This window comes from Schizosaccharomyces octosporus (genome assembly GCF_000150505.1).
Source record: "Schizosaccharomyces octosporus yFS286 unplaced genomic scaffold supercont6.3, whole genome shotgun sequence".
NCBI classification, from domain to species: Eukaryota; Fungi; Ascomycota; class Schizosaccharomycetes; order Schizosaccharomycetales; family Schizosaccharomycetaceae; genus Schizosaccharomyces; species Schizosaccharomyces octosporus.
In genome coordinates this window covers 2,215,854-2,230,610 of record NW_013185621.1, presented here as the reverse complement: position 1 = coordinate 2,230,610, position 14,757 = coordinate 2,215,854, and the positions used below count along the sequence as shown (strand labels likewise).

Genomic DNA, 14,757 nt, shown 5'->3' with positions numbered 1-14,757 from the left:
CTATTGAATGTAATAAAACAAAGAAGTAATGTTTCATTTTCTTAAATTAAAAGAAGAACTATTTTTGAAATACACTAAAACACACTAACTAGTAAAGTGAGAGCACCAAATCTCGTTATACCTAGTGCCCTTCTATTTACGTGGAAACAAAACCTGTTTAGTGAAAAAAAGCGTAAACAAACCGAATTATAACTCAAAAAGGTTTGTTTTGAAGGATATAAAGGAATTTTTACGTATGGAAACCAGCTTATGATTTGTTTCTTTGAATCAGTACAGAAGCAAAGTATTTTGGTTGTACGCGGTTTCATTTTGGGGTTCTATCATTACTAGACGTGCGTACAGTTAAATAGTAAAGAGGATTTGAAAGAAAAGATATATTCTTGAAGACACTGTTTGTTTTTAATAAACGACTTTCTGAGAGTATTCACACTCATATGAAGTTTGCTTAAAACAAGATCGGCTATTCAATCATTTGAAGATACCTTTTTAGCAATATGAAAAGCTTTCCATCAAGTTTTCGCATTTCTTCGCATTTTGCGTGTCGCATACATGGTTATTCTCTTCGGCATTTATCCTATCGGTTTTTTTCTTCAAAGTCAGACGCTGGACCTCAAGACAATCCAGCTTTAGATGCAAAGCCTTCTGAGTTAGAAAAATCACCAGAGGGGGTTATCCGGCCTTGGTACGTGGAATATGCCGAGAGGACATTTCCGAAAAGAAATGTATTCACATCAGAAATACCACCTTTACCAGAAGCGGCTCCCGAGTTCCTTCAAGAAGTTTTAAAAGCCTTGTCCAATCAATATCTAGTCTCCGATTTGAAGTTTATACGTCCCAACGCTGATCAACCTTGGAGCACTTCAGACTTGATGCTTCTTGGTACATGTAACGACGATGGTCATGTTATATCCGTAACCCGAGGCATCTCCCAAAAACTAAAAGACTTAAAAATTGGCACGGTTCAAATTCAGGGTCTTCCTAATCTATCACGACAAAGAATTTTGAATCGCAGAGCCTTAAAACGTCCTGAAGCTTGGCATAACAAGATGTCCACACAAAAAACAAATTGGACATGTATTCATCCTGAAAATTATAATGTAATTATCCATTTATTTACAAAAGAAGCACGAGAGTTCTATCAGCTAGAAACTATTGATCAAGATTTACAACAGATTTTATCTGAAAACCATGAGAATGAAGATTCTTCTTCTACTTCCTTCCGTCAAGTGAATAAGAAGAAAATTAGTTCTGAACGCCGTACTTCTCCGGGAGATAGAAGAAAGTTTCATACATCTTGCATGCGTAACGACTCAATCGCTAAAGAAAATGCATCTTTCACAAAATCTTTAAATCCATTCGAAGAAGCAAGAAGGATGTATCTTGCATACGATGACCGTTTTTCTTTGGAATCCTTCTCTGATCATGTCAAGAGTCTACTAGACAGGCTGGCTTCTGAGGTATCTGTGCAAGATGTGAATACCTTGTTAACTGCCGTAGCCCTTTCGGCTCCTCCGTCCATTAATTCTTTGGAATCGTCAAGAAAGCTTGTCAGTCATAGGATTCAACTGTTAACCTCATTGTATACGTCTATTCAGAAAACGACCCCTATTGACATTACTGAGTTGAGAAGGATCTTGTCCAAATGTCTAATTTGTTCATGCATGGTTGAGACGAGCGATTTTCATTATCTTGATCCTCGCATCTATAAAACTGAACAGCTTATGTATCGTCACGGCATAAGTATGACCGTGAAGTCATACATGTTAATTCTTAACGTTTTTGCAAAATACAATCGGTGGAAAGATGTATGGATTCGTTGGAGTAAATTAACGAACATTGGCATTTTGCTAGACGAGGATATGTACTGTCATATTTTTCGGTTAGTGGCCGAAAGTAAAAATGAGCGAGCCGCAATTTACGCTTTATCAAATATATTTGAAGACATGCTATCCCAATCCCCTGAATTGGCTGCCTCAAAAGATATTGCGGTTTACCTGTCGAGGTGTCTTGATTTGATCTCATTTCAAAACGACAACTCATACCGGTCAGTCCATAAATATATCCAAGCGTCTAAAAGTAGAGGCGATTAATCCGTCCTCCGGGAAATTTTCTGCAAAACCTTTGTAATCACATTCTCCCTTCTTTACGAGCAGCTACATTTTAATAAATATTTAATGCTGATATCAATTTATTCATCATCCAAGATTCCCTATTTACCAATATGTCCTGTTTTTTTACCCATAAAGTACACCTTTTAACAAAAAAATAATTATAAGCATCCAAAAGTTATTAAAACAAACCCATCCTTTTCTAACGGCGTTTCTTGGATGGACGAGCAGTCTTAGCTTTTCTTTTATTTTTAAGTTCACGGTCCTTTCGGATTTGGGAAGCTGACTTAAGCTCACTACCAACCGTAACACCAATACCCTTTTCTTTGGCTTCCTTGACTCTATTCTTTCGGACTTTGTAATCGTCACGATATTTGTCAGCGGGTTTTGGTGCTTTAACTTGTTTATGCTTGAACTGTTTATTACCATTATCGCTTAATGGCATGGAACTATTACTGCCTTGTGCTTTATTAGACTTCCAAGCCTCAAATCTGCCACTGCGGTACGTAGCTGGTAATTTGACACCACTTTCACCGCGAATAATCTTAACACCTCTAGAACCATCTTCGTCGTTACGAGTATTAACAAATTTCTTCTTCTTGGGGTCCCAGCGTTGTCCACCACTGTTCGTTTGACTGAATCCATCATCAGTAGTCAAATCTAGAATAGCATGACGGGCTGCCATCGAGAAGTTTTCACCAGAATTAATGGCATATCCATTTTCTTGAATATTCTCTTTGGGTGCATAGTGAGACATGTAATACTCTTTGTCACGATAGTCATGAGACTCTTTTTGTTGTTTTTTCAAACTTTGAGGAGTTTCAAAAGTGTTTTCAAGTTCAGTCTCAGAGAGCTCGGGTTCATCATTTGCAATGGCTGGACTTTCCGTATCATCGACTACGTCTTTATCAACCATACCATTTTGAGGGCCTTTTGGTTTAATCTTACTTCTTCGCTGGCGCATAATTTCGCCAGCTTCAGAGCGATGATGTCCACGTTGACCAATCTCAAAAATGGTTTCAGAAGGACGGAAGGAAGAAACCTTCGCCAATAGAGCGCTAAATTGTGAATCTGCTTCTATATTCGTTGCATTACCGAGCAAGGGGTTTATTGATTTCCAACCGTTAGTATTCGCTAGCTCTTTTGCCCGTTTTGCACTTTCAGGACTGCATGCGGGTCTTGTACGAAAGTATAACTTTTCACCTCGTGCAGCTACTTTGGATAATTGCTCAATCTCAACATCTTCAACAAGAATTCGTCGAACCCATTCAAATAATTCTGAGACAGAGGCCATTGGTAAACTTCCCAAAACCAATTGCTTTGTAAAGTCACAATCATCTGCAGTTTTCACCTTTTTATTAGTGGTTACAATTTCCCTGTTTAAAAACAATTGCAAGTCCATGAAGTAGCCAGCATCCTCAGAACGGACTAGCGTGTAAGCCCAACCAGTTCGACCAGCACGAGCAGTACGACCAACACGATGAACGAAAACTTTCGGTTGGGGAGGAAAATCGTAATTAACAACATTAGCTAAAAGCGGTATATCGATACCACGAGCGGCTACATCGGTTACAACAAGCACATTGGTGTAACCAAGTCGAAAGTTGTTGATCTGATTTGTACGGGCGTCCTGATCCAAAGAGCCGTAAATGGTAGAGACTGCATAACCGGCAAGAACAAGTAGATTGGAAATATACTCAACGTGGTGCTTGGTGGGTACAAACACAAGTGTAGCATCTGAAGAACCAGAATATTTACCTTGATTGACAGCTTCCATGATCCTTTTACGTTTCTTGGGATTTTCGGAACTCATAGAAACCACGGGCTTTATATCACGCTTAAGCGTTAACTTGATAACGTCTTGTAAAATGTATAGTAAAGCTGCTTCTCTTTCAGCCGTCTTGACGGAAAAAAAGGCGCTTTGAAGATCAGAAGAAACTTTAGATTCAACATCCAAACGCACCAAGACGGGATCCTGAAGACCGGCTTTAGCGAAATCAACAAGAGTGCGAGGTAAAGTAGCAGAGAATAGAAGAGTTTGACGAGAAGAGGGCAAGTCATGTAAAATCTCAGTAAGCTGAGCTGCGAAACCCATTTCAAAAAGACGATCAGCCTCATCAAACACTACATACTCGACTGCATTGAGTTCTAATTTCATTTCAACTTTAAGATGCATAAATCTACCAGGAGTAGCAATGATGATGTCTGGCTTCGAAGTCATAATACTGAATTGTTCTTCAAGACTAACACCACCAACAATTGCAGCAACCCGAAGGTCAGCACCTTTGTTGAAATCTTTAACAACTCGCATGGTTTGCAAAGCAAGTTCACGGCTCGGAGACAAAATTATTGCTCTGGTACCTGACTGTGCTAAGGTAGACTTGAGCCGTTCAATCATTGGAATAACAAAAGCGGCCGTTTTACCTGAACCGGTACGAGCCATACCGACTACGTCGCGTCCTTCCAAAACCAAAGGAATGGTCTTTCTTTGAATAGGAGTAGGAGCCTTAAATCCTTTTTTAATAATTGCACGAAGGACATTCTGACTCAATCCTAAACCTCTGTTAGTCACTGAAGGGGTCAAGAAAATCGGTAAATGCACGGATATTAGCAATGTTTGTTCCATTGTTTTTTTAAAATTACATGATTTTCTAATAGAAAAAACATAGCAATGAAAAAAAAAGCAACATCACCCTTCCACAAAATTCATCTACCATCATTCTTCTTACCCATTGCCTGAAAGTTTGAAGCTTTGCCACCAAGCTTTTTTCCTTTTGTTTTTCTATTCGATTTTAAAATGTTGGAAGCAATGAATGCTTCGTCGTCGTCCTCGTTTTCTGGCTCATTGTTTGCTTCTTCGGTTCCTTCGGAAGAGTCTGCAATTCCTGCGCCAAGGCTATCAGGCTTAGAGTTCAATGGCGTAGGCGCCAAAGAACCGGCAATATCTACCTCGTCAACTGCCTGCAATCCAGACATTGAGCAAAGGACAAGTGTTCAGTTGTAGGGAGAAGTTTGCGTGTCTTACTTTCTACAGAGACGCGAATAATGAGTGGCAACGATATTTTAGTTTATGTTGAAAGATGTATATATCGAATACTAACGTAATTTGTAAATTGATTAACAAACATTCACAATCGATAAATGAAATAGCGTGGTGTAAAATATTAGAGCTTAGTAAATAAATATTTCAGATGAAGAGTATTTTCTATTTTAAAGATGATTTTACTGATTTGTTCTCTATAGTTTTTGTTTTGTTTTGTTACAACATGAGGTGAGAAGAATTGGGACAAATGTTTAAGTTTTTCACAGGACATAAAAGCTTTTATGTATCATCCTAGTGCTTTTTTCATATTTCAAGTTTTCTGTTTTTAAAAAATTGATTTTGAAGAGTAAAAAGAAAAAACAAACTTCTGTTCAGTATTCTGATCGTCAAACGTGAGATACCTTTACCATGGTTAGCTGCTCAGTCAGTCTGTTCTACCTACTTACAATTCACCTAAATTTGACGAGGTAGTCAAATTCTTCGTCGTTCGGCTTGATTTGTATTTTTAATAAACAATAGTGGGAAATATTCTTTTATTGACAAATTTTTTCGTGTCAATCTTTTCCTAGAAGCCGATTTTGGTTGACAAAACAGGATCCCGATTCGTGTCCGTTTTGCGTGTAATAAACAAGATACAATTTTGTTTAGATTTTTATTATACCTTATTTGATACTACAAGATGAGTAAAGTAGCCGGAAAGCGTTTGGTGTATTTTCCTAACATACCTTTTATTCTCTACCGAGGTCTGAATTTGCCGCCAAACTTTGCTGCATTTCGTGTTCCGTTGAATGTGAATAAATTTGATGTCCGGGACTATTTGTTGCATGTCTATAACCTCAAAGTCCTTTCTGTGAAAACCAACATTTATCAAGGAAAGCTTTACCGGGACGAATACGGTCGAGTCCGAAGAGAACAAGCTACTAAACGCGCAATTGTCGAAATGGAAGAGCCATTTCTTTATCCAAAACTTCCAGAAGATTTGAGAGAGTGGCAAGCTGGTGATACTTTGCCAGATGGCACGAGTGCTCAAACTTTGAGCAGATATCCCAAGGTTTTGGAAAAACCTGACATGAAAAGTGTTAATGAAGAACTGAATAAGCTAAAGGATGCGGGATTCTCTACTTCCCAGCAAAAGATATCTCGTCTATTAAAAAGCATTCATTGAAAAAGGTTATCCTTTGTCACGTCTTCCCCCTTCTCTCCTTTTGCACAACTTAGCATTTCCTTTATTCCTTAATTTTTGAAATATACGGCTAATAATCAAAGTAGGACTTTTGTCTTTGTATGTTGCGTCCCCATCGTAGAAATAATTAAGCCAACTGAACATGAAATGAATGTATTCATTCACTTGTTATGTACACAATAAATAATTTGTAAAAACTAAAACCGAATTTCACATGTGCCGGCACGCGTCGCGTAGCGTACCCACTTTATGCTTTTGTATTTACTGTTAGATGGTTCTTGCACATGCAAGTATTTTACTTTTAGGCCAGAGCTGGCAAACATTTGGATATTGAAATCAAGAGAAATCGGGGGACGAGACCAATGTTGTTGATTGGTAGTACTTGATAATTCGACTTCAGCGTACAAGATTAGATCCATCTCTCCCAAATAGTAAGGTATATTCCAACTGATTATGTTTTCCGAAGGTTGATAACCAGATTTTCCTCGATTCACTCTAGGGTTAGCCTTTACAACGTTTTCCGGAACAGGTATTCGAAGTTTAAGAGATGTAGAAAGTTTGTGTGGATAGCTTGAGCGGATACTAATTCGGTAAATTAATTTTTGTTTCGATAACTGTTCAACAATAGGATGTATACGAAAAGGTACATGAATATTTTCATGGCAGCGATAACTCATAAGCTCAACCTCACCATCTGGAGGAATAAATGATATTTTGCGTTCATTTTCAAACTCAGGAAGCATCACACACTGATGAAATTGGCAGTCTTCGAGTGTAATTCCTTCAGAGGCTGCAGAATCGTTTTGTGAACGGAGAAAATTTTTCCGATCATCGTTATACTTTAGTTTATAGTCTAATTTGTCGCTAAGACCAAATTGGCACTCAGGCATACCCGATAATAAAGCTCGCATATGCACTGACCCAGAAATGTCGGACCGTAAAACATTGCCTGTAGAACTAATGAGAAGATTTAATCGTTCAACAACATCGAGATATATTGTATTATTACGATATTTTATACCTGCTCTTCTCCATGGAACAGATCTGGATTGGTCACTTGGATAACTTGCCGTAGTCTGGGAAGAGCTAGAGCGCTTCATTGATAAAATAGAGGAATCTTTCTTTTTTGTTGGGCTAATGGTCAAATTTCGAGCGAGTGCATGCGGTTCCGTCATTTGTACAATTCCAAAATCAACCATTTCATCCAGCAACTCGTAAATAAACGCAAAGTTCTCCTTGATGGAACTTTCATTGACTTTGTCAAAATAACGAGACAGTACCTCAATCAAACGCTCTAAGAATTCCAGTAAAATAATTACATTTGGATTTCCTTTTGCAACCGTAACAATATATAAATCTTCGTGTCTGACATAGGCATAACTAGTGGAACCAAATGTTGCAATTGGAGTTCGTAATTCAGGATTCGCAAGAACGTGGATACGGATAACATCAGTTACGTGTCTCCTTTTCTTGTGTTAGATTTGCTTACTTGATTAAGTCGTCCATTGCTATACGTACTTCAAGTCATGTCGATATGTCCGACAAATGACATTGTCGCCTTTCAAATTGAAAAAGAATACACCCTTTTACTGTTAGAACTTTATTTGATTCATTACTTACAGAAATCATTGGTAGAATCGATGTCCTTTTTCGTTCAAGATATATCTTTTTCCATAAGTGGTGATGTATAGCATCTGGTACACGATTATCTTCATTAGAAATTGGATCAATATCGGGTAACAACAATTGTATACAGGACCCTCTATCGATTATATTATAGTCGGTATCTCGTTATAATTATTGCTGTCTTAAATTCTAATACAGTCTCATCTTATGGTTTCTGTTAGTATAATGTATAAACAAATGCCTACAAATAAATTTTAATTCTTCTGACGATTATTCTAGAGGAAATACAGTCTTTTAGAATATTATATAAATTTAAAAGACTGAATTTCAAATTTCTTGGTTCAAAGCGTTATGGATTGTTATTACAGCGTCAATTTTGAGATTTACTATTCTTAGGTTAAATGGGCACAACTCTTCTTCATGAAAGATTGGATCTACGTTGAACAAAGTCAAGTAAATTGGCAGGAACTAGCAAAGGTCTCTATCTATAATTCGTTTTATCGTATGTATTGATACACAAAGCAGTTGTTTACTATGCTTCTAAACAAACGAATTAAAAAACTAAGCAAGCTTAATATTTGGATAACTTGTAGTCTTCAATTAATTGAGAGAAGATAAAATTCCCATTTTCTAATAGCTGTACATGCCTTCTTTTACAAAAAGTGCTAAAATCTATAGGTTTTTCTACTCATGCATGCAAACTTCACCTTAGTAAAAAGAGTATAGTGAAATAGAATTAATATCCAATTCATAAAGTATTTTTAAGAAATTTTTTTTTGATCCATTATGAGGCGGTTCTTGCCGATGTCGTATACATAAGAGAGCTTCAAAGTGGATCATTGTACCAACAACTCAAAATTGGGCAAGAAAGGGATTATTAACGATCAAAGTATCATGAAAGTGATTGAATACATATTTAAAAAGGGCATCTCAAAGAGTGTCAATAAGTTCGATTATGCAAAAATCGTGCATGCCTGTTGTGTTTCTTCTAAAATAGCAGCAAAGAATAAATATAGAAGTTTAAAAAAGCAAAGATAACAAGCTCTCATGACTGTTTGTGCATACTACTTCCACACATCATGGGTATTCATTATACTGTTATCCATAGCAGATTGGGTTCTTCGGGGAGGCTGGGATTGCATGCCTGATTCCCGTGCAAGAGAATAAGCATTTGTTGAGCCAAAAAGAGGCATCTTCCATTTTTCGGCAACAAAAGAAGTGCCAGAAACAGGTGACTGACAACCGGCGTATTGTTGTGACCCTTGAGCACCAGAGGTAGAGGCCGAGGGTATATTGGAGAAGGCAGACACCGATGAGTTGGCGGATACGGGACGGGGAGAAGCGTACAAGGAGAGAATCGAGGATTTAAGATCTTTCTGTCGATTAGCCTGAGCACTCGAGGTGCTATTTGCAGATAAAGAAGTCAGATTTGGGGTAGAAGCGGCCGTGGAAGCGCCGGGGTTCGGCAAGCGATAATTTTCTGAGTTATTCCCGGAAGTAAAGTCTATTATGGAGGCCTCGCTTGGTGATTGTAAGGACTCCTTAGCTATGGAGGGAATGCTGGTAGCTTCAGATTTATTAATGATATCCGGTTCTGATGAGGTAACGGATGGGTTTAATTTTTCAGACGGTATCAACGTTTCGGGAGAAGGAATTTCATGGCTTAAAACCCACTTTCGTAATTCGTATTTTGTCCGAATGAAGGTTAAAACTTTGCTATAAGTGTGGTAAGTATGTGTGTTCGCCATCATGAAACCAGCTAGCATGTATTTTTGGACAAAACAAATCCCGCCCATCTTCATTCACTAGCGGTAACCAAACTTACCTGTCTGACGGGGCATGGCCATCTGCTAATTTTGCTTCCCAATACCTACAGTATATGTTAGGTAATCTTGTAAAACGGAGCTAGTCTTACATGTTTGCTCTTTGGTTTCCCCAGCGGCGCATATTTTCAGTTTGCTCATCTGTCCAAGCATCCAAGTCTACAGATTTCACTTCACAACTCGTTAGTCGAATACTGTAAATCGAATCATTAGCTTTATTCACGTACCTCTACTGATATGAACACCAAGACTTCGATGGATACCGGAGCATCTATATATGTTAAACAAAGAAAATTTCAAATGCAGGGCCAGAAACACTTACCTGATGCAGATGAAGACGCCCAAGGACCAGCTAGCCCATCTTGGTTGTTCATTACGTTTACAGTCTGCACATACTTTGTTTGCTGGTTCGCGCAAAAGCGACTTTAGAAGAATTGCGTTTGCTTCTTTCTTTTTCCCCAGCGACATTAAAAACAAAGGTAAATAATATGGCAAATGTCAAGTTACAATATAATGTTCAAAAACAGCTGGATATGAGATAAGGATAGAATAGGTGTTACGCAGTACGAGTATACGGCATCGCAAACTTTTATCAAAAACAATAGTCACCTTCAAGTAAACAAAGAAAAAAATGAATTAGTAAACAAATGAATTGAAACAAATTGTGCAACATGGTTTAAAAATAATATGACATTTTTGTTTAGTTTTAGTAGTTACTATAATAGGAATGAGTCACTACATGAGCAAATAGACAATTTCACGAAAAAAGCGTTAAATTCAAGGTACATTAAAGGAATTATATATAAAACTGCCTTCATGCGTCTCTCTGCACTATATCGCACCATGTACAACATTAAATGATCACTACCGAGAAGCTCTCATAATTCAGTAAGATATTACTCAAGACTTCAAAAGGGCAAACGGAAACATAAGGACGAATGACGTGAAGAAAAAAAATGTATGTAACCAAAATTCTAAGCAAGGGTGTCCAAATGTACTATACCTATGTATTGTCCGCGAAAAAGCTATACATCTCATTCGCTAAGCAACATCTTTCATTCGTTTTCGCGGAACGTCAAGTGACTTTCATAAAACTGTAGCATTTTCTGAGGACATTTCTTGTTCGTGATTGAGCTTGGATAATGCGACACAGCACCATTTTTCCAAGTTAAATAAATTTCGAGTGTCCCGTCGTCTTTCCGCTCAATTGTATCTATGCTGGCTACCAACTCCTCCCACGTATCATACCTTTCAACTTGCTGCGCAGTTAATTCTTTCATTTCAGGAAGAGCAGGTGTTTTTAAATGGTTCTTCTTGGGACTAGCACTCGGTAGTTCCTCTTTCCTCGGCAAGGAAGATGGTCCGTTTGGTGATGGAACATTTTCTTTAGGCTCTGCATGACCATTTTTTCGAGGAGATTCTCTTTTTTCAGCAGTATGGTTTTCTGGACTAGGTGTCTTAGTAGGCGAGGAAACTTCTTTTCTCTCTTCGTGTTCTTCTTCAGGCTCTACACTGGGTCTTGCAGGTTCTGGGTCAGAAACCCTTCGGCTTTTAACAGAAGTCTCTTTATTTTCCGGCTTACGGCCTCGACCAAGACGTTTTCTTTTAGAAGTGGCATCTGGACGACCACCTCGTTCTTCCCAATATGCTACTACGAGATCTTTGCAACCACTATTACATGTGTTAGTTTAGTAATTTAAATATGGCAGAGAGAATCCATCGAAAGAAGAAAGAAATAAGGAATTAAAAAGTATATTAAATTTCCTCTTCTTGTCACTCAAGAATTTCGCTTGATTCGATAGACCTCCATCGCCGATAATACATACTCGCAGTCTGCTTCTGTACTCCAGGTGTTATCACTTGGGTCATCATATCCTTCCCATTTTAATAGATATTCATAACCACCACCTCTCTGTTAATACAGATCCCTTGTTTTCACCGTTGTTAGAGGGTGAAACGCGCAAGGATCATCTGTTAGTATAATCAACCAAGAATGAAAACATGCATACCCTAGCCAGACGGTGCTTTAGCACTTTTTCAACAACATACTCTTCTTCTGCGTCGTCATCTTCCTCACCATTATCTTGATCGGTTTCTTCGTTGGTATTCTTTCCCGCTGCATCATCGTCACCAATAGTCTCTTTCCCAGTGTTTTTCTCTGGTTTTTCGTGTTTAACTAATGGTTCATCTTCCGAAGATATATTATCAACGTTATTTGCTTCCAGTGCTTCCTTACTCATGCTAGGTAGTTCTGGTTCAGAGTCTTCGTCCAGCACAGAACGTTTCGTAGTAGATGAACGTCGATATGAACGAACGTTTTTCACCATTTTTTTCGCGTTTCCGGAACAAATTGTTCCAAAGCTCTTATTTACGATCAGAAATGCCGCGTGTTTGTGGTGGTCCTTCGTGACCTCAAATTGCTAAATGCTAGTTTACCTCTTCTACGTGAGACAACCTAGTCCACCATTCTCCTCGAACCTCGTTATACGCATATATAAGAGCATATATGCATATAAGCATTATTCAACTACCTATTACAAGCATATGCGTGTAACACATAAACATGCATGTAAACAAAAAATATGACCCAGATATTGTTCATAATTTATTTTAGAATACTAAATAAGCACTAGTGAGTTTTTCTACATTGATTTTATAGTCTATAGATCCCTACGTTTCAGAATTGCACGTACACTATTCCAATTGAGCTGAAAGATGCCTAATGGAAACCTATTCATACCATAAAACATGACTTTTATCATTTTAGCAAGCTAATTCAATATCCATTATGACAACTTTTCAATATTTCCCTGTACTTGCCAATGTTCATTGATTGAACGCAGCTAAAAGGAAAAAGGAAATGAATAAAACATAATAGGGCGTTTCATCCTGTGTATTTAATTTGCCAGAGTAAAGTATTACTTTTAGCATTGAAATGGTCGCTGAATTTTAAACTTTAGAAACCGAAAATGAATGAAAAAGCGGTTCTTGATTTCTTACTTTCTATTTATATATTGTTTGGATATATTCCAACTATCATTCACCTTGTTGGTTAACCTTTTGCTCTATATACTAGAGTTGACTAACACGAAGGAAATTTGCCAAGACCCAAGCACTACTAACAAGGCCACCACCATGGGGAAAGGTATGAGAACTCGTAAAAATTGACAAAAAACTAACAAAAAATAGTCTTTATGAAAGATGAATTGGCTTCTATGCTGAATCCTACTCCAGAAGGTATGCAATTCCACAAAAATTGTTTTTTCTAACAATTTTCTAGTGGAGAAAGATCCAGAGGCGTTAGACGCAGCACTCTCTGATCAAGAGTATTCTAGTGATAATGAGAATAAGAATGCTGGGAGAGAACACTATGTTGATGTTGGGTATGTGTTCAGCAAAACCAGATCATTGAATGACAACTAACCAAGCCAATTAAGTGCAAGCAAGCTGCGTAGCAGACAAGGACCTGCTTTGGATCCTCGATTTAAAGGAAAAAAGATATCTAGAAAGGATTTGGAGGCAAACCAAGATAATGAATCCCTTTCTGAGGAAGATTCCGAGGATTTGGAAGAAGAACCTCTCAGTGAAAATGAAAACTCGGGTGAGGACGTATCTGAAGGCGTTTCGGGAGATGAAGATGAAGCAGGTAGTGAAGATCAATCTCTATCTGAAAACGAAGACGAGTCTGATGAGGGTTCCGAAGAGGAGGATAATGAAGCGGCTGCACTTCCTGATGGAGATATTTCCAAGCTAAAAAAGATGTTGCATGGAGAACAAAGACTGTCTGATAAGATTAGAAGCTCTGCTGTTCAGGATATGAAGAAGGGTGTTGCTCTTCAGGAACAAATGCGATTGTACGATCGAGTCCTAGATACACGGATACGTTTGCAAAAAGGGTTTACTCAAGCACACACTGTGAATACATCCGAGGGAAACCAAGACAATGTCTCCAATGATCAAGCAGACGAGTCTGTGGTTTCCACTGATGATGTTAAAAATTCCTTGCTCTCCTTCATTCAAAAAACGATGGAACTCCGCGTTGATTTGATGGTGGATAGTGGTATAGAACCTAGAGGCCTGAAAAGAAAAGCGGATTCCGAGGATCTAGAGTCAATTTTATCGACAATGAATAACTTAGACGACTCTTTAGAAGACTGGAAAAATAATACCCTAACAAAATGGCACAGTCGTGTTCAAGCTGCTCAAGGAATTACACAAAGCAACAAATTTAAGGCTTTAAATCAGAATGTTGTACAACAAATTGATCAAACAATGCTGAATAAAGATGATCTAATAGAGCGTTCGCGTTTGAGCCGCTCAGATGGTTCCAAAACTCCTAATCCTGACCTTTATGATGATACGGAATTTTACCAATCTCTGTTGAAGGACTTTATTAATTCAAGATTGGCAGACTCTGGAAGAGATACAAACGTTCGGTGGGTCGCTTCTAAACAACAAAAACAAAAGAAAGAAAATGTTGATACCAAAGCGTCAAAGGGACGGAAATTACGTTATCATGTCCATGAGAAGCTTCAGAATTTCATGGTACCCGTCGAGGTGAGATCTTGGCCCGAAGAACACATTGACGATTTATTTAATAGTCTTCTGGGTCAACGCATCGATATGTCTGAGAATACTAAAGATGGAGAAGATGCAGAAAAGAAACAAGAAGAAGAGCTTTCATTAGCTACGAACGACGGGTTCTCTCTTTTTGGCTAGAAACAGCCTGACAAAAAAATTTAGGGAATATGGTTTATTGATATTCAAGATTTTTGGGATTTAAAAGTAATGGATAATATTGGTTTCTTATTCGTAAAAAGGTATTACTGGAGAAAGGTGTTAGATTGGTAGTTTTGATTTCATTAGTTATAAGGCTTAAAGATTGGTTGTACCAAGAAAATTAATATTTTTAATTCTAGACAGTAGTACATATGTGCATTGCTTCAACATATTGTGATAGCTGACTAACCCTGC

At 37.9% G+C, this 14,757-nt stretch overlaps 7 protein-coding genes across 7 annotated transcripts; 3 read left to right on the top strand and 4 right to left on the bottom strand.

Annotated features, from left to right (window-relative positions):
- Window positions 1–494: 494 nt before the first annotated feature.
- SOCG_01550 (ATP synthase complex assembly protein Atp25) lies at window positions 495–2,090 on the top strand (the record flags this gene model as incomplete). Its single annotated transcript, XM_013164503.1, has 1 exon — window positions 495–2,090. One exon carries the CDS (start codon window positions 495–497, stop codon window positions 2,088–2,090), a length of 1,596 nt encoding a protein of 531 aa, XP_013019957.1.
- Window positions 2,091–2,168: 78 nt separating this feature from the next.
- On the bottom strand, window positions 2,169–5,125 carry SOCG_01549 (ATP-dependent RNA helicase Dbp10). Its single transcript, XM_013164502.1, has 2 exons — window positions 4,838–5,125; window positions 2,169–4,661 (listed from the first exon to the last, which is right to left on the bottom strand). Exons 1-2 carry the CDS (start codon window positions 5,082–5,084, stop codon window positions 2,311–2,313), a joined length of 2,598 nt encoding a protein of 865 aa, XP_013019956.1. The 5' UTR covers window positions 5,085–5,125; the 3' UTR covers window positions 2,169–2,310.
- A 407-nt stretch (window positions 5,126–5,532) lies between these two features.
- Window positions 5,533–6,476, top strand: SOCG_01548 (ribosomal protein subunit L23). The gene has a single exon (XM_013164501.1). The coding sequence runs from the start codon at window positions 5,831–5,833 to the stop codon at window positions 6,314–6,316; it is 486 nt and encodes a 161-aa protein (XP_013019955.1). The 5' UTR covers window positions 5,533–5,830; the 3' UTR covers window positions 6,317–6,476.
- Window positions 6,477–6,531: 55 nt separating this feature from the next.
- Window positions 6,532–8,059, bottom strand: SOCG_01547 (AP-2 adaptor complex subunit Apm4; the record flags this gene model as incomplete). The annotated part of the gene is made up of 3 exons (XM_013164500.1): window positions 7,955–8,059; window positions 7,853–7,917; window positions 6,532–7,798 (listed from the first exon to the last, which is right to left on the bottom strand). Exons 1-3 carry the CDS (start codon window positions 7,961–7,963, stop codon window positions 6,532–6,534), a joined length of 1,341 nt encoding a protein of 446 aa, XP_013019954.1. The 5' UTR covers window positions 7,964–8,059.
- A 483-nt stretch (window positions 8,060–8,542) lies between these two features.
- Window positions 8,543–10,321, bottom strand: SOCG_01546 (GTPase activating protein). Its single transcript, XM_013164499.1, has 5 exons — window positions 10,106–10,321; window positions 10,011–10,054; window positions 9,876–9,954; window positions 9,786–9,830; window positions 8,543–9,676 (listed from the first exon to the last, which is right to left on the bottom strand). The coding sequence occupies exons 1-5, from the start codon at window positions 10,249–10,251 to the stop codon at window positions 9,025–9,027; spliced, it is 966 nt and encodes a 321-aa protein (XP_013019953.1). The 5' UTR covers window positions 10,252–10,321; the 3' UTR covers window positions 8,543–9,024.
- Window positions 10,322–10,442: 121 nt separating this feature from the next.
- SOCG_01545 (chromodomain protein Swi6) lies at window positions 10,443–12,235 on the bottom strand. Its single transcript, XM_013164498.1, has 3 exons — window positions 11,793–12,235; window positions 11,610–11,695; window positions 10,443–11,454 (listed from the first exon to the last, which is right to left on the bottom strand). Exons 1-3 carry the CDS (start codon window positions 12,108–12,110, stop codon window positions 10,839–10,841), a joined length of 1,020 nt encoding a protein of 339 aa, XP_013019952.1. The 5' UTR covers window positions 12,111–12,235; the 3' UTR covers window positions 10,443–10,838.
- Window positions 12,236–12,828: 593 nt separating this feature from the next.
- SOCG_01544 (traub family protein) lies at window positions 12,829–14,702 on the top strand. The gene is made up of 4 exons (XM_013164497.1): window positions 12,829–12,928; window positions 12,973–13,020; window positions 13,064–13,166; window positions 13,221–14,702. The coding sequence occupies exons 1-4, from the start codon at window positions 12,919–12,921 to the stop codon at window positions 14,500–14,502; spliced, it is 1,443 nt and encodes a 480-aa protein (XP_013019951.1). The 5' UTR covers window positions 12,829–12,918; the 3' UTR covers window positions 14,503–14,702.
- Window positions 14,703–14,757: the final 55 nt, after the last annotated feature.

Excerpts from the sequence above, each read along its gene's own strand:
- SOCG_01549 (XM_013164502.1), bottom strand. The coding sequence starts at position 5,084 with ATGTCTGGATTGCAGGCAGTTGACGAGGTAGATATTGCCGGTTCTTTG. Across the intron at positions 4,662-4,837 it reads TTCAAACTTTCAGGCAATGG|GATTGAGTCAGAATGTCCTT; the intron begins GTAAGAAGAATG and ends ACAGAGGTTTAG.
- SOCG_01548 (XM_013164501.1), top strand. The coding sequence starts at position 5,831 with ATGAGTAAAGTAGCCGGAAAGCGTTTGGTGTATTTTCCTAACATACCT.
- SOCG_01546 (XM_013164499.1), bottom strand. The coding sequence starts at position 10,251 with ATGTCGCTGGGGAAAAAGAAAGAAGCAAACGCAATTCTTCTAAAGTCG. Across the intron at positions 9,831-9,875 it reads GGAAACCAAAGAGCAAACAT|GTATTGGGAAGCAAAATTAG; the intron begins GTAAGACTAGCT and ends CATATACTGTAG. Across the intron at positions 9,677-9,785 it reads GGCCATGCCCCGTCAGACAG|CAAAGTTTTAACCTTCATTC; the intron begins GTAAGTTTGGTT and ends CCACACTTATAG.
- SOCG_01545 (XM_013164498.1), bottom strand. The coding sequence starts at position 12,110 with ATGGTGAAAAACGTTCGTTCATATCGACGTTCATCTACTACGAAACGT. Across the intron at positions 11,696-11,792 it reads TAAAGCACCGTCTGGCTAGG|AGAGGTGGTGGTTATGAATA; the intron begins GTATGCATGTTT and ends CTGTATTAACAG. Across the intron at positions 11,455-11,609 it reads AGTACAGAAGCAGACTGCGA|TGGTTGCAAAGATCTCGTAG; the intron begins GTATGTATTATC and ends CACATGTAATAG.
- SOCG_01544 (XM_013164497.1), top strand. Across the intron at positions 13,021-13,063 it reads GCTGAATCCTACTCCAGAAG|TGGAGAAAGATCCAGAGGCG; the intron begins GTATGCAATTCC and ends ACAATTTTCTAG. Across the intron at positions 13,167-13,220 it reads GAACACTATGTTGATGTTGG|TGCAAGCAAGCTGCGTAGCA; the intron begins GTATGTGTTCAG and ends AAGCCAATTAAG.